The 25,432-nt window shown below is 43.9% G+C and overlaps 1 protein-coding gene across 1 annotated transcript; it reads left to right on the forward strand.

The window, feature by feature from the left end:
* Positions 1 to 917: 917 nt before the first annotated feature.
* dgat1b (diacylglycerol O-acyltransferase 1b) lies at positions 918 to 22,234 on the forward strand. Its single transcript, XM_062539588.1, has 17 exons — positions 918 to 1,359; positions 1,780 to 1,867; positions 12,992 to 13,032; positions 13,791 to 13,876; positions 15,142 to 15,194; positions 15,425 to 15,530; positions 17,756 to 17,884; positions 18,331 to 18,402; positions 18,620 to 18,723; positions 18,845 to 18,883; positions 18,981 to 19,022; positions 19,114 to 19,158; positions 19,597 to 19,709; positions 19,872 to 19,937; positions 20,239 to 20,326; positions 21,563 to 21,625; positions 21,749 to 22,234. The coding sequence occupies exons 1-17, from the start codon at positions 1,139 to 1,141 to the stop codon at positions 21,908 to 21,910; spliced, it is 1,518 nt and encodes a 505-aa protein (XP_062395572.1). The 5' UTR covers positions 918 to 1,138; the 3' UTR covers positions 21,911 to 22,234.
* The last annotated feature ends 3,198 nt before the right edge of the window (positions 22,235 to 25,432 follow it).

Raw genomic sequence — 25,432 nt, forward strand, 5'->3', positions numbered from 1 at the left:
AGCTTCATCAGGAAAGTCTGCCTGCTCTGACAACCCTGACAAAATAAGGCCCATACGGCAAGAGGTATTAGAAAAAAACCTTCAATTGCTCTCTATAGAATTAATATCCCCCGGACCTTATTTCATTCGCAGGCTGGCAGCCAAGTCAACAGCCAGTGTATCTCCATTGAGTTGGGAGAGGGGAGGAAGAAATAGTCATACACCATCTGAGGTCACATTCATTTCTATTGCTGCCACTCTGATAAGATGGGCTCACCCATTCTATTCTCTGGCTGAAAAGGGAATTAATTGTAGATTTTAGAATCTTTTTCCCTAACTGAAAGTACTGAGGACTTACTGTACATTTATGTGGCTGCCCTCAGCATTTCGATGAAAAGGTTATGACCAGCTAATGCTGTGGAGGAATAATGGATGCTCAGAGTTTCTGAGAATCAACAAACTTTTGAGTTTGCAGTGCTAGATCCTGGGCCCATTACTCATACTTACATTTTCTAAATGACATTATTGTCATGATACTGGAAAATATCTTACCAGAGTGAAGAATTCTTGCCAACTTGCACGTTTCTCAACTTCACCAGATGTGGTTCCTAAACCACACATCTGAGCCATGCAACATATAAGAAAAGTGTCTCATATAAGAAAACATGTACAGTACTCTATGTGCCAAAACTATTGATGTAAGAAATATACAAAACAAGCCATCATTTCAGCATCTTGGTCAGAGTGATGAAAGCCTCAGAAACAGCAGTTTTAAAGGAAGTCAAGTCTACTGGCCTACTACAACACCAGCTCAAGTTCCACGTCAGTGTTTTACGCAATCAACGCGTAGGACTGAGTTTGTTGAATGGGAGTTCAACGGAGGATACGACAGGGAAAACTTCCTGTAGTGTGAAGGCGGATTTAATCCTATTGGTCAAACCCCCGTCAAGTTTCGAAACGCGGAACTTTGTGGTCACTGACCGTGGATCTGGTACAGACTGTGGTGTGGAATAGTTCGCATGCAGGTGTCCAAACAACCTAGGAAGTTTTGATCATTTTAAACCCTTCAGTTAAAGCGCACTACGTGTTGTACACTGTAGCTTCAACAGAACAACAACCACTAAACAGCCGACCACTGGGCGATTCCAGATGAACATTTATGAGAATGGATGACAGGGAAATAGTTGGTCCCATCACTCGTCAAAGACGGGCAACGTTGTCGAATACGAGACGTGGCTCTTTAAAAAACCTAAATGAATTGAACGGAGGATTAAGTGAGAAGTCTGACAGAGCAGGTAAGACGAAGCGCAAGGCACAGGAGTCCCAAGCTGAAAATGCAAACGAAAAAAACAAACGAAAAAGTCGTGGTGATAAAATGAGGTGAGTAAGAGACAGATGAATACTTGACACTCACATTTCCAATCACCAATCAACATTTTTTCTCTAACTGTCTGTCAGTGGCGTTGGTTGTATCTTATGGGTGTATCTCAATTCGGCGTGACGGGGAAGTTAGAGATGGTAGCGGGGTGAGCTGTAAGACACACCTTCTTAGTCTTTTCAGTGGAGTGGAGTGACTCACCATAGTGTGTAGTGCATGCATTGGCCAATTTCATAAGAGAAATCCAGCATATAAGTTATCATCATCAACTTAAATGCCAATTAATTAGCCTACTCATTAATTACCAGTAATGTTGATTCACCATGCCATTCAAGTAAAAGATTATTATTTCAGGTGTGTCTTTTCTCAGGAGTAGGCCAACTGTATGTCATATTAGTCTTTTTCTCGTTATTTGTCCCCAGTTGCCACACATTGCAGGAGTCCCTGCTCAGTTCTTCCAGTGGATTCCGTAACTACAGAGGCATCCTCAACTGGTGTGTTGTCATGCTGGTGAGTGCTAATGAGAGCTATCTTCTTCTCATACCGACCTCTTTGTCCCAGTGTATCTGCTCTCTACAGAATGGATGAGTGAGCCACACCCCTCTCCAGTGGGTGACTGACATCAAAGTATACATTCAAATCAAAATTCAAATGCTTCAAACATGGACACGCTGCTTTGTGAAATGTGACTAGACCGTGACTAGTTCATTTAATAATGTTCAGAAGGTCCTACAGGTGGGTATGGTTGGCGAGGGATTGAATGCACATTAGAGTATTTCTGATAGGGAACCCAAAAACTGCTGTTGAGCAGCTACGTCTTGTGCTGTCAGTGGTGGAAATGGACGGAGTGTTATTTATTTATTTTATTCATTTTTCATCATCACACACTTTTCTTTTTTTTAAAACACGTGGTGAGCAAAATCATAGACACGTCTTGCATGTGTTACCCTTTTTAGCATTGTAATACATGTAATAAGACATTCATTCTATGCAGACCCTAACCTTTCAACCCATTGATCTCTCTTATCCTTCCCTCTCCATGTTGCAGCATTTGCTAAATAGATAGATAAATATGCTCCACATCAGCCATTTTCTGTGCATTGTTCTTGAAGTATTGAGTGTGGAAATGGCCAACTTCAATTGACAAAACCCTCAGGCTGCTTGTGTAATTAAAATAGATATTCTATTCTATCATATTCTGTTCTGTTCTGTTCCTCTTAATTAAAGGTAATGCAAGCTATTATAAGGGGTTTCTAACCCATAACAGTTTTTTTCACGTTCAGTGATTATCTCCTTATGATCCACTAGAGGTCCATTCTCTGAGTTCACTGTAAAAATAAATAAATAAATACATACATGAATAAAGGTCTTCATAGAGCCCTGGGTCTGTGAACTGGAAACAAACAGAGTGGAGTAAGCCTGTGCCCACACCATAACAAAACACCACAGAGTTTATCAGGAGCACTGAAGGGAGGGGTGAGCTCCGTCCGATGTGTTTTTGTTTGAGTTTTGGTTCAGAATTCAGATATAATGTAAGTCTCCTGAAAATGAATGGGCTTGACCTGCTTTAACATGTGCATTGCAAGAGTGTGAAACCTTGATGGTGGTGTTGACTGTGTGAGTGGGTGTGTAGTTTCTCCCTCGGTGCATTTGGAATAGCCCTCCAACTAGCTGCATGTGCAAAGTCTCTTTCCCTAGCCCCACAAGGCCCACATCCTTTGTAGGATCATTTGTAAAGGAAGTGACATTGAAGGACCCAGTAAAGGTGTCTGTCAGAGGTTCGATGGCCTTTTGCTGTTGTCTTCCATCAGATGCTTGGTAATTGCAAACTGTTGAGCTAGTGAAGCAGATCTGTGAGAATGCAGGCTCCTTTTTAATGGCCTCAATCCTGTCCACTCTGTGAGCCGGGAGAATGAGAGCAGCCATGCATGCACCAGCACGCCACTAACCATCTTATCTCTCCCTCTCCTCTCCTCTCCTCTCCTCTCCTCTCCTCTCCTCTCCTCTCCTCTCCTCTCCACACGCTCATCAGTAGTTTTGCCCCTGCTCTCCTCGTGCCAGGTGAGTCGCTTCTCATTTGCAGACTAGCGTCAGCACAGGGACGTCCATCCGGGCCAACTCAGGACTTAAACCAGGGACCACATACAGAGTTGTATTTTAGAACTTAGACTAGTGCCATCATACAGAGTTGTAATTTTAGAACTTAGACTAGTGCCATCATGCAGAGTTGTAATTTTAGAACTTAGACTAGTGCCATCATACAGAGGTCTTAGACTAGCGCCATTAGGCAGAGTTGTGTTTTAGGTCTTAGACTAGCGCCATCCTGCAGAGTTGTGTTTGAGATCGTATGCTATGGCCAGCATGCAGAGTTGTGTTTTTCACTCTTTCAGAGAACTTCAGGGAGGGACACTGGGAGTGTTAAACTGGTGAGATGAGGTGCACTGCAGAGCCACACAGTAGAGAGATGTCGCATTGTGCTGTGATTTGTAATAGGCCTGCCAGTGTTTTGGGCTATTCTGTACTTTCACAACGGACATGTAGTGATCAAAAGCATATATTGCTTTTTTGAGTTATGCTCATGATGTCCTACTTTGAAAAAAATAATTGAATTGATTTCAGGCAGATAAGAAGGCTCGTATAGCTTCAATTTTACTTGAACTTTTATCCCAGGCAATAGGGACACCTACTGTACGACAGAATTATGAACAATTTCCACAGACTTTTACCATACTTCTCATTAGACTGGGTAAACCCAGCCCGATCTGCCGGCGACTGGATTTCGCCCTACAGCTCAGGCTGGAAACCTGCACATTTAGCTTTCCTGCTTCCTGTCCACGTTTGCTGGAACTATAGTCACAAACTGGCTTATCCACCAGGCGCTCCCAGATCGTTGGTCTGATTGGCTGAGTAACTATCCTAATGTGTACAGAGCCATTTGAACTATATGGCCATTGGTCATGCCTCTTGTGCAGTAGAAATACAGTGCAGAATCCCCAGACTAATGTTCAAAATGTAAAGATTGAGCTTAGTTTGTTGATAGCCAGGCTAACATCACATATGTGATCATGTCTCCTATAGGTATAGTAGCATACTAACATACAGTACATAGGCCTACCTCATACAAGGGCTCTTCTACGGTGGCCCTGAAGTGCAAAGCACAGCAACAAATGGGAGAATAAATCAATCAATCACAATCACAACTAGAATGCATTTCCCGGTGGGAAAGTGCGAAGTGTGCTTGCTCCGACGCGCCGCGAAAGCGCTCCGGCAGGAGACGCGACCGCTCGCCCTCAGGTCAAAACGCTAAAGTTTGGCCAAGACGCAAAGCTGCTTCGAGTTTGGCGGCGTTACCCTCGACTGCCAAATTCTTACACTGACGTGACGGGTTGCCTAGGTTCATCAGTGGTATGTCCCAGAGCACCTCCAATGTAAAAATGTGGATGTCATCCCAAAGATGTAAAGAGATATGAGACAAAATGCATTTTTGCTAATTGCGACGCCCCCTAGTGGCCAAATTACACCAAATTTACTAAGGCTACTTTGGATTGTGTCCAAAATCGTCCCACCAAATATGGTCTTGACACCTCAAAGCGTTTCCGAGATTTGACCTCACTTCCTGTTTGGAGGCTTCGCCATCGAATTTGATTGGCTGCCATGGGCGAATGCTTTGATGTATGGAAATGAAATGTACACCTCTAAGGTCTGTAGACCTTGTGTTGAATTATGTATGAGTTGTTCACGTGTAGCCAGCATGAAACACGTAACCAGTGAAAGAAGGAAGGAGCCTAAGGAACTAGGCATGTTTCTAGAACAAATACGAGTAATGTTAGGAGTATTGCGGGAACATCTGCTGTTTACTCACTGTTGAGTAAGTTGCAATGTGTTATAGCCTCAAATTGATGGTAGAATAAATAGGACGACTCACCTGTTCAAATGGTGTAATAGGATCAAATTTGGTGTTGATATGTCAAAGCAACCAGGCTGTTACTGGTTAACGTGTCTGAATATGAAATAGGGATGGCGAAAACTACAAATTTTCTTGACCGACCACCGAGGCTCATTAGCCGGTTGAAACCGGTTAACCGGTTTGTTTAAAATAAATTATGCTATTTGAAATAACAGCCACGCAATTTCCCAACTCTCATCTCTCTGTCCCCCGCTTATAGGCTACACACAGCCCCGGCGCCGCCCTTTCACTCACGTCACTTTTTTAAATCCCCTACAGCGCCAGTTTAGTTTGAGGAAGTGCTAACAACAATAACGAAAGATGATCATTACCTTATCTGTTACCATTGATGACCCTTCCTGAAATGTAGATGTAATGTCTTTCCAAATCTAAGCCCATCTTATGCGGAAAGTTGCCTAGACTGCAACACGATAAAACCAATGGATAAAACAGCGCACTTCCAGATTGCAAAAGACGCACCGGCCACCGCTGTGACCTCGTGCCAAATGTTTTTATTGGTTTATTACGTAGCCTAGCCTACAAGCAGGCGAGTTATGAAAAATTGAGTGTGAGGGATAATTTGTTAACTTCACGAAAAAAAGATCTTCTTGGAATGAGATGGCTAGCTGTAGTAACGTTTAGTCCACTGTCTTTAGGCTAATTTAAAGATGCCTCTCTTTTTTTTTTGTTAACCGACTAGCGACAACTTTGGTCGGTTAACGTGGATACGGTCAACCATCGGTCAAACAGTCACCGGTTAACATCCCTAATATGAAATCGATTTTGGATTGGTTGCATGTGATAAAAGCTATGCCATTTCCTGTCCATATTCAGATTCAGAAATACTGTACACCGGCAACAAGGCACACACACACACACACACACACACACACACACACACACATATACATATATATATATGTATATACTGTATGAGCAATTCCATGCAAAACTGTCAAGTCCATAACCCCACACAGCATCAAACTATGATGTGGATGATGATTTCTTAAAAGTTTACCATTTCGCTCTTCTTGTTTGTACAACATATTCAATGACATTGTTAACTTAATCATTTGCATTATATAAATGTAACCTATTTTTCCACCCTTATGTCTCAACATATAGGCTACTATACACATAGTCACATTCATAAACATAAACAGGATCCTAGGTTCTCAATTTGCTGGACTCACTGTCTACCATAAAGTTAAAGAATAGTAATAACAGAAGAAAAGGTAAGAAGATGTTGATAGCGTGATTAACTGTGTGGTGCCTCCACTGAAGAATGTCTTTACCACTGCCCTGGTGGAAATATGCAAATCCTCAGAAATGTCAAGTGACTACTGTTACTTCTAACTGCTTTAATATAGCTTATCCTAAATGAAATACTATGCAATGCAAGCATCACAAAACATTTATTTTATCCTTTGTTTTTAACTCTTAGAATTCAGTTCAGTAGGCTATGACATAATAAAATGAAAGTACAAAAACAGTTTTTAAAACCCCTTTTTAAAAGTTCAACCTATCACTTTCAATGAAATCTCAATTAAGGATTACGTAGTTACATTGCATGTAAATGCAATGTACTGTTATCCCTGTTCTTCTTATTATCGTTATAATTATTATTCTGCTTCCGACCAAAATCAACTATCAAAGGCTCTAAAACCACTGAGCCGTTTGACGTCATTCAAGCACTCCTACACAGGACTTGTAACGGAGATTTGTTCTATGTATTTTTCAAATGTGTGAACTTTATACTTTTTGAGATATTTACGATAAAAGAAATTAAAATTCCCATAGAGTTTACATTGAGACCCTTTGGCGGCAAAGATTAATTGTTACGTCAGTGCGCAGCTGTCAGTAATCAAGGATCTCTGATCCAAAGCCATGCCACCGCCGATGCGCTGAACCAGGCTACGTGAATGTTACGTTACGTCTACTCATTAAGCTGTAACAGCTGCAGCTGCTGTAAACCAGGACGTTATCGTCTTGTCTCTTAGGCTACTCCTTACTTGATTCGTTTATATCGTTACAGTAGCCTAACCGGTTTGCTCTCGGTAACGTTATCAACAGCTAAAGACAATCTAACCTAACGTCAACGTAAACACTGTATTTAGTTAACGACAACCAAACTTGCTCCAGGCTAACGTTTAACGTCGGGGTAGGCTGCAAGGCGAACAGGGCTTACACAAGGGCTTTTAGCCATCTCTACAGAGCAGCGTTTTAAGTGAAGTCCAACCTGATAGACAGGCCTACTAGTTGATTTAGGTTCAAGCCTTCTCACAGTCGCTTATTCCTATTAGGACAATCACACTCACACACCTGGAAACGGTTTCGAAGAACATACTAGCTCATCCTGTAATATGTGTAGTTTACATAAATTATCCTAGTAAGCTAACGTTACATTTGCTAGATATCCTACCTGTTGCTGCATCATCGTTGATTGGCGTTGTTTGAGATTGTATGCCGTACAGTATTCCAATGGTGTCAGCCTAGGCTTACTTTTAACCTGCATTAGTGTAGATATGAAGGCTATGTAAGCTATCCTACCAGTCGTTTCACTGTAGGCTACTTAGTCAGCTCTTGCAACTTGAAGTTGGCAACTTCATTGCAGTCTTTTAAATTCTAATAAATGAAGAGTTATTTTCCAAAATAGCCTATATCCACAATTTTGATGCATTTTCATAAATCACTTTTTAAATGTGACTTTCCAACTTGGAATTGTAATTGTTATTTATCTATTCTTCAGTTTAGCCTAGTTGTCTTTTTAACTATAGGCCTAATATGTTTTACACAGCTAGCAACCTTTTTGCATTTACATGCAATGGTAATTCCTTCCATGGAATTACATTTTCTAGTTTTAGATAGTAACTGTGTGGTAATAATTCACCTATACCACCCATAGCCTAAATTAATTAAATGTTTACTATGAACAATAGTTAAATGAAACACACAGTAATACTTTCTATAACACTTTGTGTTGGATGTAATTCATTGAACCTAGAATTGTTAACTGCTATACAATAAGTGGGCCAAGCTTCACAGTTTAAGTCTCCACACATAAGCTTGCCTACTGAGTCTAAAAACATAGCTCCCACTTTCCTTAGCTGGAGGGGAATTCTGAGATTTCTCCCTAAAGCAGAAACTATTATTTTTACCTAATTATTATTACTATTATTATTGGGAAGGTTATAGGTTTGCACTGATTCAGGTAGGGTAGTGGCACTATACTGGATGGTATATCGGTTAAAATATAGGACGGAGAAGAGATGGGGTTTAACTTTGTATTGTTCCAGCAGAGACATTCAGGATTCCATACATACAGAGAAATATAGGTAGATGGCTATTTATAGATAATATATCTGCAGCATACAGATATGCATTGAATACTAAGCTCATTAAACTGAATTGTAAGCCAGGACACACATACAGCAATGGCAACGCTAACCCCTTCAAGAAAGAAAAGAAACCTTTTTGTTCGTGACTACAGTTATTATGTGGTCAATAACGCCATCTAGCGGCGTAAACGGTACTGTGTAATAGCGTTAACTCGCACAGCACAGGTACAAACTTCCTCCAGTCGGAGATTGTTAATGAGGGCTATCTTTTACTGTCTATGGGGCTAAAGGACTGTATGGATTGATTGATTGTGTTGCTTGGATGGCGTCAGTTAGAACCAAAGATCATACAGCGCTAGAATCTTTGGTTAGAATACTGGTTGTGAAGCAGTAGTTTCTCCTTAGTTTCTTTATTGAGTTTTCTTCCACCATACAACAGCATGAATAAACTTATAATGTATAGTGGTCTGTAAAGAACCAAATTAACTGTCATTAATATGGTCACTAAATAAACTGTATCGCTATCTCTCATTCTATAAGCTCAGCTTCTCACACAAGTAACACAGGCTTCCTTCATTTCAAACCCTTAATGCTAATGCTCCGTTTAGCATGCTAAGTCCTTGCATATCAACGTGAAAGATACATCCCACTCCCAATACACATGACCGAAGGTTACGGTCACTTACTTTTGTTGTCATTCACGCACACAACTTCAACTTAAGGTAATTGGCAGTAAACTCACTCAAAACTAACGTCATGAACTTCACCAACACTGTGGTGTACTACTAGATAACGTCTCTAATGAACTAGCATGAGGCTGCACGAGAGGGCGTCACTAGGCAACAACACCTCAACAGAAGAAGAGTACAGAGATGCAAGACTAGTCTACGTCCTTACAGTAGAAACGCTAAACAGTAGATTCTTAAGCTAAACACATGAAGTATTATAATTTCAGAGAACACTTACAGTATATTACTTCATGGAAATCATGTCAAGAGCAAGTTTAAGTGTATTAGCAAACCTCTTGCATACCAGTGTGAATTAACGATGTATGTATCAAACTTACTTTTTGTCAATGATCGCATCTCTGAATGTAAAGGGCTGGATTACTCAGGATAACTGCAGGAATTGTCTAAGGGTAAATTAATTATCTATGTTTTTTGTGCACAGCCGTCTGCTCATCATCACAACAGAAAACGAAACTTAAAATCCTCAGACAGGGCGACCGCTCTACTTCCGGTATTTTGCCGAATTTTGGAGTGAAGTTTACCCAGAATGCTCAGGTCAATACAAATCATCCAAAACACACCGTCAGTATGAAACATCGTGTGATTGTCGAGTATATATACCAAATGAACACAAGCAATGCCTAACAGCGCGTAAGTCCGTACTTGCCCCTCGGGGCCATGGCATTGCTTAGATATACCAGTCTCAGGATGAGACACCCCGATGCGGACCATCCTAGAATCACACCCACATTGTACCGTTGCGGACAATCCATGTCATCCAATGACCAATTGAACAGTGGAAGTCAACTACCATTCCATAATGAAGGTATGAAAATACATGGAATGACTCCATAGTGCTGTGAGAATTACACCAATATGTTTTACAAGAATGGCCTCGATTTGATTTTTTTTTTTAAATATCAACATTGTATCTTAAATCACTCTGAAATGTCATTTCTGCATGACCTAAGCAATTTAAGATGAGCTATTCTGCTTAATAGTATACATTCGCCAACACACACGTTTTTGCTAATTATAGAGCCATCGACAGACCGAATAACACCAAATTTATTGAGGGTGCTTTGGATGGGGTCTCAAGTCATCCCACCAAATATGGCTTTCATACGTCACAGTATTTCCAAGATAGGCACACTTCCTGTTTGGCGGCTTCGCTCGCTGAATTTAATTGGTTGTCACAGGCGAACGCTTGGACGTATGAAGGCGAAATCAAGGCGGTTGATCCGCCTTGGTCTGTAGATCACGCGTGCCAAGTTTCATGACGATCGGAGGAACTATGCGGCCAGAGTTGCTTTACTTTGACTTTGGACAAAATTCAAAATGGTGGAAAATCCATCATGGCGGAAAATGACGTCACATAGTGCGTTGGAATCAGCTGAGTCAGAGGATTCCAACGGTATAAGTTTTATCAAAATCGGCCATACGGATCAAACGTTACGGGCATGAACGCGTTTTCCAACTTTGACCAGTTGGTGGCGCTAGAGCGTGAGAGTGGCGAGCATGAAACCTGGTGGTGTCAATCAGGGTAGTCTCCTCTATCAGCGTACCAAATTTCATGACTTTATGTCTTACGGTTTGGGCTACAGGTGGACAAATGTGTGGGCATCAGCGCTCAAAAATCACTTTTCCATTCATTCCTATGGGAAAAAATCGACCGGAAAAACTGGAATAACGGGAGAACGACAAGGCGTATCAAAAAGCTGTATACAAGCCACCATCCTCGCATCAGGACCGACGCGTGAGAGGTGGAACGGCGTCTCTAGCTCTAAATCCCTAGGACAAGATAGGGAGACAAAAGTTTGACTTAAGATAAATAAGTAGTATATGAAACGCACGGAGAACAATAGTGTGCTTTTGCAAGCACACTAATTACACAATTACAAAACACACAAGGGTTCCCCCCAAGGGTTGACTTAAGGTTTCTCCATAAAAGTATTTAAGAATTTTCCTATATCAAATATGAGGGGGGCATTTCTGTCTGGAGCCGCCAAAGTACTACCCAAATGGTTTCTGAAAGAGTTCAGCAAAGAAAGTATTTTCAGAAGGTTCTAAGTAGGCCCTTTCTTGAAATGTTCTTTCTCGTTCTTGAAATGAAAAAAAAAAAAGATCCATTTCCAAGAGTGCCATACTCCAGGAGCTCTGGTGTAGGCTCTCCCTCTCCTCGGGAAAGTGGGCCACAGGAAGCACAACACCCTAATCATGGTGACTTTAAAAATCCCTCTTTGGCTTTTGGCTTTGATTTATTTCTTTGGTTTTAGAAAAAGCAGCAGGACACCCCATCCTCTCTGCTCCACAAAACAAAAGAGTGGAATCTCTCTCTCTCTCTCACGCACTCTCTCTCTCACACACACAACACACACAGACACACACACACTCTCCCTCTCTCTCTCTCTCTCTCTCTCTCTCTCTGTCTCTCACAGTGCTATCTGCAGCTCTAGAATGTTTAGAGATTTTTTTACTAGTTTAATGAAATACAATGCCATTCCCTTTAGCTGCGCACTCTGAAATGAAGCAGGGTAATTATGTGATGTCCTATAGGGTCTGTGGGAAGGGAGTGTATTAGGATCTAAGTAGCAAAACACCCAGCAACAGCTCTCGGGCCTCAATAGCAGCGCACGCTGGAGCTCTGCCAGCCATGCTGTCTCCTTCAAAGCTGCGGAGAATACACTTTCAACTCCGAGATGGTGCTAATCCAGCCTTTTGAGACCAGATCATTTTGTCATCCCAATAGTTTTTTTTTTCTCTTCACACTCCGTAAACTTTATCATATCTCCGACTGGAGAGCCCGACTCGTGCAAAAGCGCCATAATGAGTCGGCACAATCCAGAAAAAGAGGCAAGACTATAGACACAGAGCAGGAGCTGCCCTGGAAGCTATTGGAGACACGCACGCAGTTCACTTACATAGTCTGAGAGACCTTTTCAAGAGCACAATAAGGCATTTTGTTGTAAGCTGCATGGCTAATGGAAGCATTGTTTGAACTCTGTGGAATTTAATATGTGTGAAATGTTATGATATAACTAATTAGAGAGGTTCACTAGACATTGTATGATCTCACTTAGCATTTTCTCATTTGTTGTAAAACTCAGGAGTTTGACAGAGAGCACACTGAACTCCCTTAGTTCCTCGGGAAATTAGGTTTGTGAGTTGTATGGGTCTCCAATAGATTTACTGCAGAATTAAGCAATTAAAAAAGTAATTTTGGAAGAAATGCTTCCTTTATGTTTTTTATGCAAAGAGCCAAGAGGCCTAAGAAAAAAAGTCAGATTTGCAACTTTGTGTCACTTTAAAAAGGCTTTGTGTGAGCTAAAGTTCTGAGCCTCCACAACACCATAGATGTCTGCTATCTTCTCATGTGCTGCTGATTTTGCTCTATTTTCCCAGACAGACGGGTTGCCCCATCATATTCTTTTTCAGGAATTTCTGTGATGCAATCCCTCCCCAATAATCACTAGCCGATTACTATAAAGACCGAAGTAGACTGCATCATTGATGTGTCTGTACATGTCTAGATAAGATTTAAGATGTTTGCTTTGAGGTGGCGTCTGTATTTTGATGAACCTCTCCAGATAAAACACTTCTCTGTTCTCTGTCTGTTTGGTAGGTGTTGAGCAACGCACGCCTCTTCCTGGAGAACCTCCTAAGGTAAGTGTGTTACTTAAACTTCAGAAGATGCCTCCAGCCCCCACAGATGACTAGCAGACTACAAAGACTCCCCAAGGCCATGCTCGATGGCTGTGAGATTAGTGTCTGTAAAAAGAGAGAGAAAACTAGCACTGCAGTGAGATACTGTCACTCTGATGACTTCACTTCCAGGCCCACAGTAGAACTTCTTGCCTGTCACCCGAGTGAAATGTGCCGGCCTGCTTTAAGAGAAAAGAACAGATAGTAGGCTAAACACTTGGGAGATTTTATGTTTGGACAGACAATACAGAGTCATAGAGTTATACTGTACATCAACACAGAAATCTTTCTCCTCTCTCTTTCTCTTTCTCTATCTCTCTCCGTCTTTCTCTCCCTCTCTCTGATTTGTGAGAGCAGCCTGCAGGCTGGTTCACGTACAGTACAGCGTGGAGCAGGTTTGTTTGGAGAGAGGCGAGAGCGCCGCACACAGCAGCGTTGACTGAGTAGCGTGGCCCATCAGCCCCATGCTGAGTGTGCCATATGCTGTCATGTTGTCATGCACAGTGTGGCAGGCGTGGGGCTGCTGTCCAGATGCCAGCTTATAGAGCCGCCATCAGCGGAGTGACGGTGGCCAGACGGGCCGGTGGCACACAGGCGCTCGCTCACGGGAAGGCAAACGATCCCATGTGAACAAGGTTGCTGCTACTGTAAACAGTGTGTCTGAGCTGTTTCTTCTCTCTCTCTCTCTCTCTCTCTGTCTCTCTCTCTCTGCATTAAAGGTATGGAATCTTAGTGGATCCTATCCAAATTATTTCCCTGTTCCTGAAGGACCCCTATAGTTGGCCTGCAGCATGCCTGGTCATTGGTATGTAAACAACACGTCCTCTATGGCCTCTTCTATCTTCTGAGCAGTGTTCTTAGTGAGCGCGCTGGCACCAGTGTGTTACACCTCCCCCTCTCTGTCCTCCTGTACGTTTTGACAATGAATTGGCATACAAACGTTAATTATGACATTATTTCAGTTTCAAAGTTATGAAAACACACCAATGTTGACCCCACACACAGACACTGATAAAATAGTTGGGTGCCCCTGCAGTAGGACACGAGCGCATTAGCTGTAATGTTGTATCTACTGTATGCCCTTAAGAACACCCACCTGCCCTACTTTCAGGTGAACACTCACAACACCAGAGAGAACACTCTCCGTGTAAGTGTGTGTGTGTGTGTGTGTGTGTGTGTGTGAGAGAGAGAGTGTGTGTGTGTGTGTGAGAGAGAGAGGGGGGGGGGTACTGGAGAGAAGAGCACTGAGGACTGCAATGCAAATGATGTTGTGTGTAAATGTATGACAAACTCAATATAAATGTAGCTAGACAATGAGCATCACCTTAGTCCCAAGGCATTTTACATCTACATCACTTAATACCACAGTATGTAGTACTACATAGTTTTGCACACATGTTTTTGTTTAATTTAATTTTCATTCTCTCGTTCTTTAAATATTTATGTTTGTTTGTTTGCTTGCTTGCTTTCACCTGTTTCTGTCTACTTTGGTAGCAGGTGGTGCTTGTGTTTGAGTGTGAATATGCTTGTTGGCGTTCACATGGGTGGATGCATCTGTGTATGTGTGTATGTGTGTGTGTGTGTGTGTGTCTTTAGTTTTGTGTGTGTGTGTGTGTGTTGTTGCAGGGTGATGTGTGCATTATGGCCATGTGTGTGTGTTTGGCATTGCTGCCCTGTGTGTTGTGTCTGGCCTGATGCCCTTGCCCAGAGTTCAGAGTGCGGTCAGTGGGCTGACCCTCTCATGCTCCTCTGCCCTGTGAAAGCTGTCTCACTTGTCTCTGTTAGTTAAGCAGCTCAGCCCTGTCCTCTCACACCTTCAAACACTTTCATCATACTACTACTGATACATTTTTGCCAGTGTGTCTTTAGTTTGTGTGTGTGTGTGTGTGTGTGTGTGTGTGTGTGTGTGTGTGTGTGTGTGTGTGTGTGTGTGTGTGTGTGTGTGTGTGTGCGTGTGTAGTGCGGCCGTTCTACCTTACAAATCTACCTTTACACATGTGTTGTCCTCAATGGTCAGTGCAACTACTGTTCTCATAAGTAAAAACTGTTGATTCCTCCATCTTCTCACAGTCTGCAATGCGTTCATCGTCGTGGCCCTGTATGTGGAGAGACAGCTGGCTAAGGTGAGTGTGGCCGACTGACCTCAGCAGGGCTGTCAACAAATGGCTTGTCAGTGTTGTGACATTTCCAGTGCAGGAAACACAAAAGTATGCAATGTTAGTGTGGTTCCCCATAACCTGCCGTTCCTTGTGTTCACTGTGGTGAGTCGTTTTGGACATGTATAGTAAGAAAGCAAATCATCATTTCCTGTGAGTCGGTGGAAATGAGGCCGTGTCATCTGCTCTTCCCCCAGGGCTCCATCAGCGAGCAGTTTGGGATGTTTATTCATTTCCTCAACCTGTCAATCATCCTGTGTTTTCCCATGGCAACTGTTCTGTGCTTGCCCTCCATTACTCCAGGTGAGCCTCCTCCCACGCCACACCGCCTGCCGCTACACTAACACTAATTATCCCCATGGCTGCCCGTTTCCATATCAACAGCACATAACCGGACACCTCTGAAGGTGATCAGTTGCAACCAATGCTGTGACACAGATATAGAGTGAGAAATAAACATGTAGCTTAATGTTTATGTTGACTTTTGTTGTTTCCACTGTAACTTCTTTTGCAATATCACAAAGGTTGCATGTTTATGTCCAAAGAAACACTATATGTCAATCCATTTTAAAGTAGCATATGTATGTAACTAAGCACGTAGAGAATGTGATTATTGGATTGGATTGGATTGGATGATTGCACTGCCAAAAAAATAAGATAAAAACACTAAATCTGAAGTAAAAGGTACTCAAAACAAGTGAAATTATCTGTCCATGCAGCAAGATAATTTTAATTATAGTGTAAAGTTGAACACTTCAATTAAGAAATTCACTCTTAAAACAAGATGTTTTAAGTTTTTTATCTTGATAAGTTAAAATAATTTGCAGTGTGGATATATGGATTCCATATAACCCTATTCTATATAATATATTGTGAACATGCAGAATTATACACAGGTTTCAAACACAGCCTCTTGTCACAGCCTGGCAAAAAGTGCAGAGAAGCAGAGAGAGAGAGGGAGACAGAGAGAGAGATTGAGAGAGAGAGAGGAAGAGAGAGAGGGAGAAACTAGAGCAGCAAGCAGTAAGCAGTAGTTTGTGTAGTCAGCAGCAGCAACAGGGCCAGGACACCGTTTGCATCACAAAAGGTCTTGGGACATAACAGGCTGCTCTCGTCACCTGTCAGCCCCTCTGACAGCCACATGTCCCAACCCCTCCAGCCCAACGCCAGTGGCAGCACAGCGGCCCCAGGAGCGCTCCCTGGGCATGTGGGCGCAGCCGAGCCACAGAGTGGGCATAGATGCACACTGCCCTAATTCTATAGGAGGTGCTCCACTCCAGGTGTCTTTACGGCAGGGCTGCTGAAGGCTTGTGATGGCCGTGTAGTGTAGTGTAGTGTAGTGTAGTGTAGTGTAGTGTAGTGTAGTGTTAGTGGAGGAGCGCGAGGCGAGCAGCTGGCCGTGTGGTTGTCTCCAGCGCGGCGGCGGTGCGGGGCGGGCGCTTTGTCAGGTGTGTGGACGCTGAGTGCTGTCTCAGCAGCCCCTGCTCAAAGCCCTGGGTGTCGCCTTGCCTTTGTCTCAGCTCAGCTCCTCCTCGCCGCCGCGCCGCACCTGCTGTTGCTCTCGCCACTCGCCACCGACGGGGCCTCACGGGGGGGAAAAAAAACGTCAAACCCTTTGCCTGCGCGTGTCTCACTCCCACTCACATGCACATACAGTATGTCCACACACACACACACACACACACACACACACACACACACATTACGCACGCACACGCGCTCTGTCTCCACATGAGCTCAGCCCACATATCCTAAAGGAAGGAAAGCGATATGAAGCCTCCTTTACATCCTCCCCCCCCCCCCCCTTTACCTTTCTGTGTGCGCGCCTGTTCCTCCTCATCTGCCGGCGCGGCGGGGGGGGACGGAGACGGACCATCTGCCGCGTGTAGCTCACGCAGAGTCCCCCCGCGCACGCAGCAAGGTCAGGGGAGCGCTGCCACCAACGCCGCCACCGGCCTGGCACCGCCGCCCGCCAGCGGCTCGCTCCCCTCTCTCTCTCTCTCTCCCTCTCCCTCCCGCGCCCGCTGCCCAGCGCGCCCCGTGCCATCCGCCGGGGCGCCAGCATGGGCCATTTCCACCCGGCATATGGCGGCTATTGATAAAGCCGTGGTGGTCCGTCAGATCGAGGGGGCCGTCATGCCAGAGCCACGCGTGTGATGGAGGGATGAGGTGGAGGGGTGAGATGGAGGGATGGGGTGGAGGGACGAGGTGGAGGGATGGGGAGGGCTTTTTGGCTCGCCGCGCTCTGCAGCACTCGAGTGCTAAATTTCACTTAGACTGGGAACAAGCGGAAAGATACAGACATCCAACTGTTACACGCACGTCTGACTCATAGCTTACTGTAGCACTGGCAGCGTTCTAGACTTGGACTACCGAGGAACCCAAGCGGAACATTTGTGCGCGCTGTTTATGGGCATCCTCTCCGGCATGCTGACTAAAGCAAAAGCAAACTAGTTACAGTTGCATCTGTTGAGAAACATGTCAACTTTTGTGTGTGTGTGTGTGTGTGTGTGTGTGTGTGTGTGTAGTGGGAGGCGCCTTTGCTCTGAGTGCGTACACCATCCTTCTCCTGAAGCTGTACTCCTACAAAGATGTGAACAGGTGGTGTCGGGAGAGGAGGAAGGCCAAAGCACGCAGTCTGTCCAGATCGCTGTCCTGTGAGTAACGGCTGTCTGGTCAACACTCGACCATTCTCTGTGTGCTACCTATTCCCCCATGGCCTCAGAATTTAGATTGTGAAGCTGAACTTCATGGCTGCAGTTGGGCTGAAAACATTTGCAGGCTGTGTTGCTCTACTGAACATCCCCTGATATGTTGCGTTGTACGTAACAACGAGTGTCTATGGAGTTACACCTGTGACCCAGTTGCTGTGTGCCCTTGATGGACATCTCCTCTGAGCTATTTTTACTGTAAACATTCGCATGCCCTATGGAAGGCCCCGTTTTCTAAAGGCCTTGCTGTACTGCCACCTGCTGTTAGGATGAGGAACTGCCCGCAGCAGCAGAGTGCCAGGAGCTGGTGAAGCGACGGTCCAGCTGTATTGTGTGAGGTGGTCATCATGTGTGTCCAGTAGTCCATCTGATCAGTGTCTGCTCCTCCACAGGTCCATCCTCACCAACTATCAGCAGCTCTTCACAGAATCATGTCTCTTACCCTGGCAATCTCTCTCTGCGAGGTAAGCAGGGTCAGATATCCTCTCTCCCTACACATATGGGACACGACACACACACACTGTCTCTCTCTCTCTCTCTCTCTCTCACTCTCTCTCTCTCTCTCTCTCTCTCACACACACACACACACACACACACACACACACACACACACACACACACACACACACACACACACACACACCATAGTCAGACTCTCACTGGTTCCTTTTCTCATTTCAGACCTGTATTATTTTGTATTTGCCCCCACACTCTGCTACGAGCTCAACTTCCCTCGGTCTCCACGGATACGCATGGGCTTCCTGTTGCGGAGGTTGTTTGAGATGGTAAGTCTGCACACCTGGCCTGGACTCACAAGTGAAGGCCACAAGTGAAGGCCACAAGTTTATGATACTCAGTGGTCACCTAGGCCACCATGATTAAGACTCCTCCCATTCTCCTTTACAGCTGCTACTGACACAGCTGCTGGTGGGCTTGATACAGCAGGTATGTTTCAACATCTCTGTTCTTGAGACAAGTGTACATTTGCATGATAACATTGCAGATGTAATTGCACAATAATATGTATTCATATTTTTTCCAGTGGATGGTCCCAGTTATCCAAAGCTCAATGAAACCACTGCAGGTACTTTGCTTCAAGTATTTCTGTTATGTATACTTTACAGGAAAGATGTCTCTGTTTCACAGCTGTATTGAACTTTTTCCTTTTTTTGTAGGAAATGGATTTTTCTAGAATGGTGGAGCGACTCCTGAGACTGGCAGTAAGTGGGGTGGCTACTGTAATGTTCAGAAGCTGATGCAGGCTACATTTCCGCCTCATATTGATGAGAGTAATAAGACAAACCTTTCAGAAGAGGACGGAGGTCACAAGTCTAAAGTGTTGTTTACATTCCCACCATCTTTCCTCTCTGTTAAACTATTATTACACCACGCCTTATATTGCACTTATGCTAGATGAATGTATTGGATCTCCTGCAGCTCTCTTGTGACAGAGATCTGTTAAGACTCAGACAGGTGAACAAAACATAAAGTGACCTACAGTATAGATGGACAGATCGATGTATGTGTGATTTGTAAGAGAGAAGGGCCATACTATACTTTTATACAACACACTCATTTTCAATTCAAAGGAAATTTCAAATAAAACAAAGAAAGACATCAGACCAGCGTCATAGGAAACCTCTCTACTCTCCCAACAGGTTCCCAACCACTTGATCTGGCTGATCTTTTTCTACTGGTTCTTCCATTCCTCTATGAACTTCATGGCTGAGGTGCTGCAGTTTGGGGACAGAGAATTCTACAGGGACTGGTGGTAGGTGTTCTCTCCCTGTGTGATGGTGGCAGTGGGTGAATATTTCCAGTTAATTACCTCAGATCATTCCTAGACAATTCAGTTTTCGATGTTCAACCTTCAGTTCTGGTGTCCGCTATTGTGTCTTAATCTTATAATTCAGGCCCTCATTACTATTTGCAGGAACTCTGAGACTGTTACATATTTCTGGCAGAACTGGAATATTCCCGTCCATAAGTGGTGTCTCCGGTGAGTGTGACCATGAACATGTAAATGAAAAAGAAAGAACATTATCCTGAGGAATGGTAAGAGGCTTTAATGGAGGCTTTAATAGACCGCAGCAAAAGCTCTTTGAGTTGGAATGGGACGGCCATTCCTGAACCAATAACAGCCTAATCCCATTTTACTTGTGTGATTTATAAATCCATGTTTGGGTCAGCCGTGCTCACACATATATTCCAAAGGTGTTCCTGAATGCCCACCGTAGTGTGTGGGACTGCAGTGTGTGTGAGTCCCTCGTCTCACGTGTAGTGTGTCTCTGCCTCCTCAGGCACTTCTACAAACCCATGCTGAGGAGAGGAGGCAGTAAGTGGGCCAGCCAGTCTGCAGTGTTCTTCCTCTCGGCTTTCTTTCATGAGGTGAGCGGCTGCAAATGCACGAGTAACCCAGCAAAAGAGCCTTTAATGCCTCAGCAGGAGCCGCGCGCCAGTGGGGTGGCAGCTGTGACAGCACTTAATTGTCCTTGTCACGCTTTAAAGGACTTGTGTCATCCATTACAACAATGTACACTTGACTCTGCTAGTTGTGCTCTGCCATGCTAACTAAGGGGGGGGGACTGAACAACCAGCCACTGTGATGAACGGCAGGGTTAGTGTGAGGGAATGATCAGTCAGGCTTTCTGCCCTGTGTGGTGACCCCTAGCCTGGGCAGTAAGGGACAGCAGTTCAGCTGCTCCTGTGCCTGGGGCTATATACTGTATCCGTGGTGGTGAGCTTAAGTGTGTGTGCAGCGCTTGGCTCGTCTCCAGCACGCTTCATCTGTGCTGAAGGTCAGCGCTGAAGGATGGCAGGGATGAGCGGAGCAGGGCCAGGCCCGGTATCAGCGCTCCTGCTGCCCGAGATAAGAGCAGGTTCCGCTAGGAAGCTCCGGCCCGGCCGGCCAGTCGCGCGCGAGATACGGGCCCTTTGGACAACCCCCCTTTTCTTCCCGGAAGCTCACCTTTAGAGGACACGGCGAGGGCAGCCGCGTCTCTGGAGAGCGAAAGCTGAGGGTCCTTTGAAATTCAGCTCACACGTGGTCCCGCTGGTCACATGCCCATAAACACACATGAAAACACACATATAGTATAGTAACCACCATCCAACTCACACAAGGACTCTGTAATGCAGCACACTGCAGGAGAGAACTATGGGATACTTGCATGCAGTTACTTATCAGTAGCTCATCCAGTGGTGTAGTGTAGTTAGCTGTAGTTTAGTTAGTTGTAGAGGGTATACTGTGATCAACCCCATATGTTAATACATATCCTTGTCTATTTTAAGTGGCTATACTGTGTACTAGTCTCGCATATCACGTAGACTACACCACTGATCTCATCCTCTAGTGATGATTATGTCAAGTGTGCAGTACATACAGTACATTAAGGGACAGAGTACATACATTAAGGGACAGAGTACATACAAGGAGCTTGCCCTACTCTGTGTACTCCAGCTATCTAATTGCCCTCTGTATGTGCTGTGCACATTTAAACCAGTTAGACAGCATGTACATTAAATAGATTGAGATACCCGGTGTAGCCCGGTGCTGTGATTGGTGTGTATCATGGCTGTGCTGAGGTGCCTGAGTGTGTGTGTGTTTGTGTCTCTGTTCCGCAGTACCTGGTGAGCGTGCCTCTGAGGATGTTCAGGCTGTGGGCGTTCATGGGGATGATGGCACAGGTGAGGCACCGTAGTCACCGCTCTGTACGATGACCTGACGTGTGTGTGTGTGTGTGTGTGTGTGCGTCTCTGCCTGGACTAACGCGCTCGGTCAGTGTGCTCATACTGTTCCATTTGTTTCAGCTTCCGCTGGCTTTCTTTGTGGGCCGCTATCTGAGAGGTAACTATGGGAACGCAGCAGTCTGGATGTCCCTCATCATCGGTCAGCCCATAGCCGTGCTCATGTATGTCCATGATTACTATGTCCTTCATCACCAAGAGCTGCCACAAACCACAGGACTTTAGGACCACACAGCCCGTCCCGCCTTATCGTTTAGACTGGCTATTTCACTGGATTCATTCAGTCTGATTCTGGAATCTCCTGGAAGAGTGGGGACCCTCGCACAGACAGCCTTGTGTCTTGTGCAATGAGTATATATTTTTGTCAGCCTTGTGCCAGGAGTATATCATTTTGTGAGTAAGATATGTTTGATATTGTTAAACATTTCTCTTGTAAACCTTCATACTGTGTGTACACTACTGCTGTACTATGATGGAAGATGCATCTTTGAGGTTTTTCGATCAAATTTGAGTAATGATTTTAATGTTTTAAAATAAAGTTATAAAAGAGTGTGTGTGTGTGTGAGAGAGAGAGAGAGAGAGGGAGGCAGAGCGAGACAGAGAGAGAGAGAGGCAGATAGGGAGAGACCTGCTCAATATTTGAGTTATGCATCCTTGTGAGGCAAGAGGGACATCTAGTGGAGATTTGTTGCCACAGCGCGGTGCTGTATGAGAATGTCCAATCATGTCCTGGTGTGGAAGCATTCATCAACTCTAATTACATTCTGCTGTGGGAGTTGGAGGCATTCTAATCTCACGCTGTGTTCTTTCTGCAAATCTGGCTGCTCTTCGCAATTTGTTCTCTGATGATGCGAATAGCACGAGTTCTCAATCAGCATGCGGAGGGAGAAATGGCCTGCGTGATAACACCTTCAGCAGCCCAGCTCCTAATGTGGACATTTCTTGTCACAAACTCCCTGCTAGAGTTGTTCTGAATGATCTTTGTGTTCTGATGGTATTGTCGCAGAGCTTCAGCGGGTTTAATATTCTGCCAGGCCCGCTAACATGAATGAGGCAGCATAATACAGTGACGTGCTTGCTGTGCTGGTGGCAGAGCATGGATTGTGTTTAGTCTTTGCTGTACCCTAAAGGAACATGTGATGGCATGGGGTGCTGGGGGAAGCACTAGGTGGCGCTCCACAAGCCCAAAGCTGTCTGTTCTAATGTACATGCTTGACTGTCAGCATTGTACACTGTAATTGGACACTGTAAAGGGGACTACATATGAATGGCCCTGATGTAAGCGCTGTAGTGTTTACTTTCCAATGATAGGAAGAACAGACGGGATGAGATGTAAACAAGCATCGCTTCTGCCAGTCCTCCAGCAGACTTTTATAGAGTCAATATACAGCCACCTCCACGTGTGGCCAGACTAGGAGGTGACCACCGAGATGTTTATTTTGTACTCCTACAATCTAGACAGTCAATAAAAGTCAGTCTTGAACTTTGATGGCAGTTTTGTAGGTGATGCTTACCAATAATTATTTAACGTAAATGAATAGCAATCACCATACCCTTAAAATAAAGACAACATGACTAAATTTGTCTTGTGAAAAGTTCTACAGAATAGAGGGTGTAGACCTACTCCATATGAAGATATGCACGGTGAGAGTCTTTGATGTCACTGTAAGCTTGAGTACTTACTAGAGTTTCTGAATATGTTGAAGAATTAATATGTTGAGGAATAATTTAGAAATAATAATGATTTTATAATCACAAATTGCGAAATTCTTGGCCGTGATTAAATGTTTACATCACGTGATAGGAAACCAGGAGTGACTGTGAAAGCTGTGTGAAAGAAGACAGGTGAAAACTGAGAGGGAATGAAAACAGACCTGTTCTTGAGCATATCCATCTCCTTCTTGTGTCTTCATAAAGTTAGGAATCCAGCTGTAGACGAACCCAGGAATCAGGAGATAGTTCCCATGACCATAGCTGTGATGTGTCCATAGGGCCCTATAGTGTTCATAAAACCTTGAGATGAAAAGGACCTATTTATCAAACAAGCAGGACATGTTCATGCTCCTCTCTCTCACTCCCTCATGGAGCAGATCTAACTTGAACATTAACAGAATTTGTACTCTATGTAGGCTAGAGTGCACGAGAGAGAGAGGGAGAGAGACACTCTGTTCCAATGGCTGGGCATGCCATTGTTTGCTTTGCCTATTTGGTAATGTGTTCCTTAGGCACACGTTGTACTGTTGCTGATGATGCACAAGGCAAATATTCTGAGCAATGCTTGTGGCAATGTTCCTGAGTATTGTGATTCTGACGCATGATATTGATATTAAGCAAGAACTGTAATCCAGTATCCAGTGGCGTCATTAGGTATGGGTATTCGAGGACCAGCATGGTTTATTATTATTATTATTATTATTATTAGCCCTGGATCTCTCACATTTGTTTCATTTGTTTGTTTAAAAACAAACAGAATCTATTTATAGTAGTTTATATTCTGATTGTTTATTAAAACATTGAAGCCCCTATTAAACATACAAGCAGGACATGCTCATGTTCTTCTCTCACACTCCTTCATTGCGCAGATCTAACTTGAACGTCACCTTAAAACAGAATCTGTAACGTACAGTGGCTACATAGACTAGAGTGTGCACAAGAGAGAGAGACACTGTGTTCCAAGGCAGTGGAATTCCTATTTGGTAATGTGTTCCTAAACGCCCACGTTATACTGCTGATGATGCACAAGGCAAATGTTCTGAGCAATGCTTGTGGCAATGTTCCTCAGTACTGTGGTTCTGACACATGATATTGATATTGATATTGAGCAAGGGCATTTTCTTGAGAACTGTAATCCAGTATCCAGTAGCATCATTAGGTATGGGCATTCGGTGACCCAGCTGGTTTTTTTTTTTTATTATTGTCATTAGCCCTGGATCTCTGACACTTATTTAAAAAACATGTTTGTTTGTTTGTTTTAGAAAAGCAAATAACACAGAATCTATTTATAGTTTATATTCTGAGGGTTTATCAAAACCTTGAAACCTCTATCAAACATACAAGCAGGACATGCTCATGTTCTTCAGGAAGTGTCCTCTCACACTCCTTCATGCAGCAGATTTAACTTGAACGTCACCTTACCATAAAATCAGAACTAGAACTTGAGTGTGCACGAAAGAAAGAGTGAGAGTGTTCCAAGGCTGGACATCATTGTTTGCATTTTCTACTTGTTATAAGAAAGTTATAAGGAGATCATAACGGCAACAAGGGCAAGGAGGTGGCGGAGTTACTGTATGCTATGCTATTCTCGGACAAGTTCAGGTTGGTTATCAAGTGTGTGGCCAAACAGTGCTGGCCTATACTTACATTGACTTTGTAGAATCGAGTAAGTGACTCTTCACAAAGCATAACATGAAGCATATGATATGCATCTTTGCCATTTAAAACGCCAAGGTGGCTGGTTATAATTCGTTTTTAATAGCAAACAGAAATGTAAACATTAAAACATCCTTTAATTGTCAATATATTATTGCCCATATTATTCAACCAATGTGCCAACAAGACTAGAGTCGGCGGATTCGTCTACCAAACGTGAGCAGCAAGGGCAGGCAAATTGGAATTATGAGAACCATTTAGATTCAATGGAATAAGCTAGTGATGCCCTTGCTGTAATTAGAAGGCTGTTATCATCCAATCAGAATACACTCATATAAACTGGTTATATGGTTGCCCAGCAACATTGTTCAACCCTTA

Source organism: Sardina pilchardus, chromosome 6 (assembly GCF_963854185.1).
Source record: "Sardina pilchardus chromosome 6, fSarPil1.1, whole genome shotgun sequence".
Lineage (NCBI taxonomy): Eukaryota > Metazoa > Chordata > Actinopteri > Clupeiformes > Clupeidae > Sardina > Sardina pilchardus.

What these genes read in the sequence shown, in the direction of transcription:
- dgat1b (XM_062539588.1), top strand. Translation starts at nt 1,139, where the DNA reads ATGAGAATGGATGACAGGGAAATAGTTGGTCCCATCACTCGTCAAAGA. An exon ending in TTCCTGGAGAACCTCCTAAG is followed by an intron (nt 13,033 to 13,790) that starts GTAAGTGTGTTA and finishes TCTGCATTAAAG; the next exon opens with GTATGGAATCTTAGTGGATC. An exon ending in TCTCGGCTTTCTTTCATGAG is followed by an intron (nt 20,327 to 21,562) that starts GTGAGCGGCTGC and finishes TCTGTTCCGCAG; the next exon opens with TACCTGGTGAGCGTGCCTCT.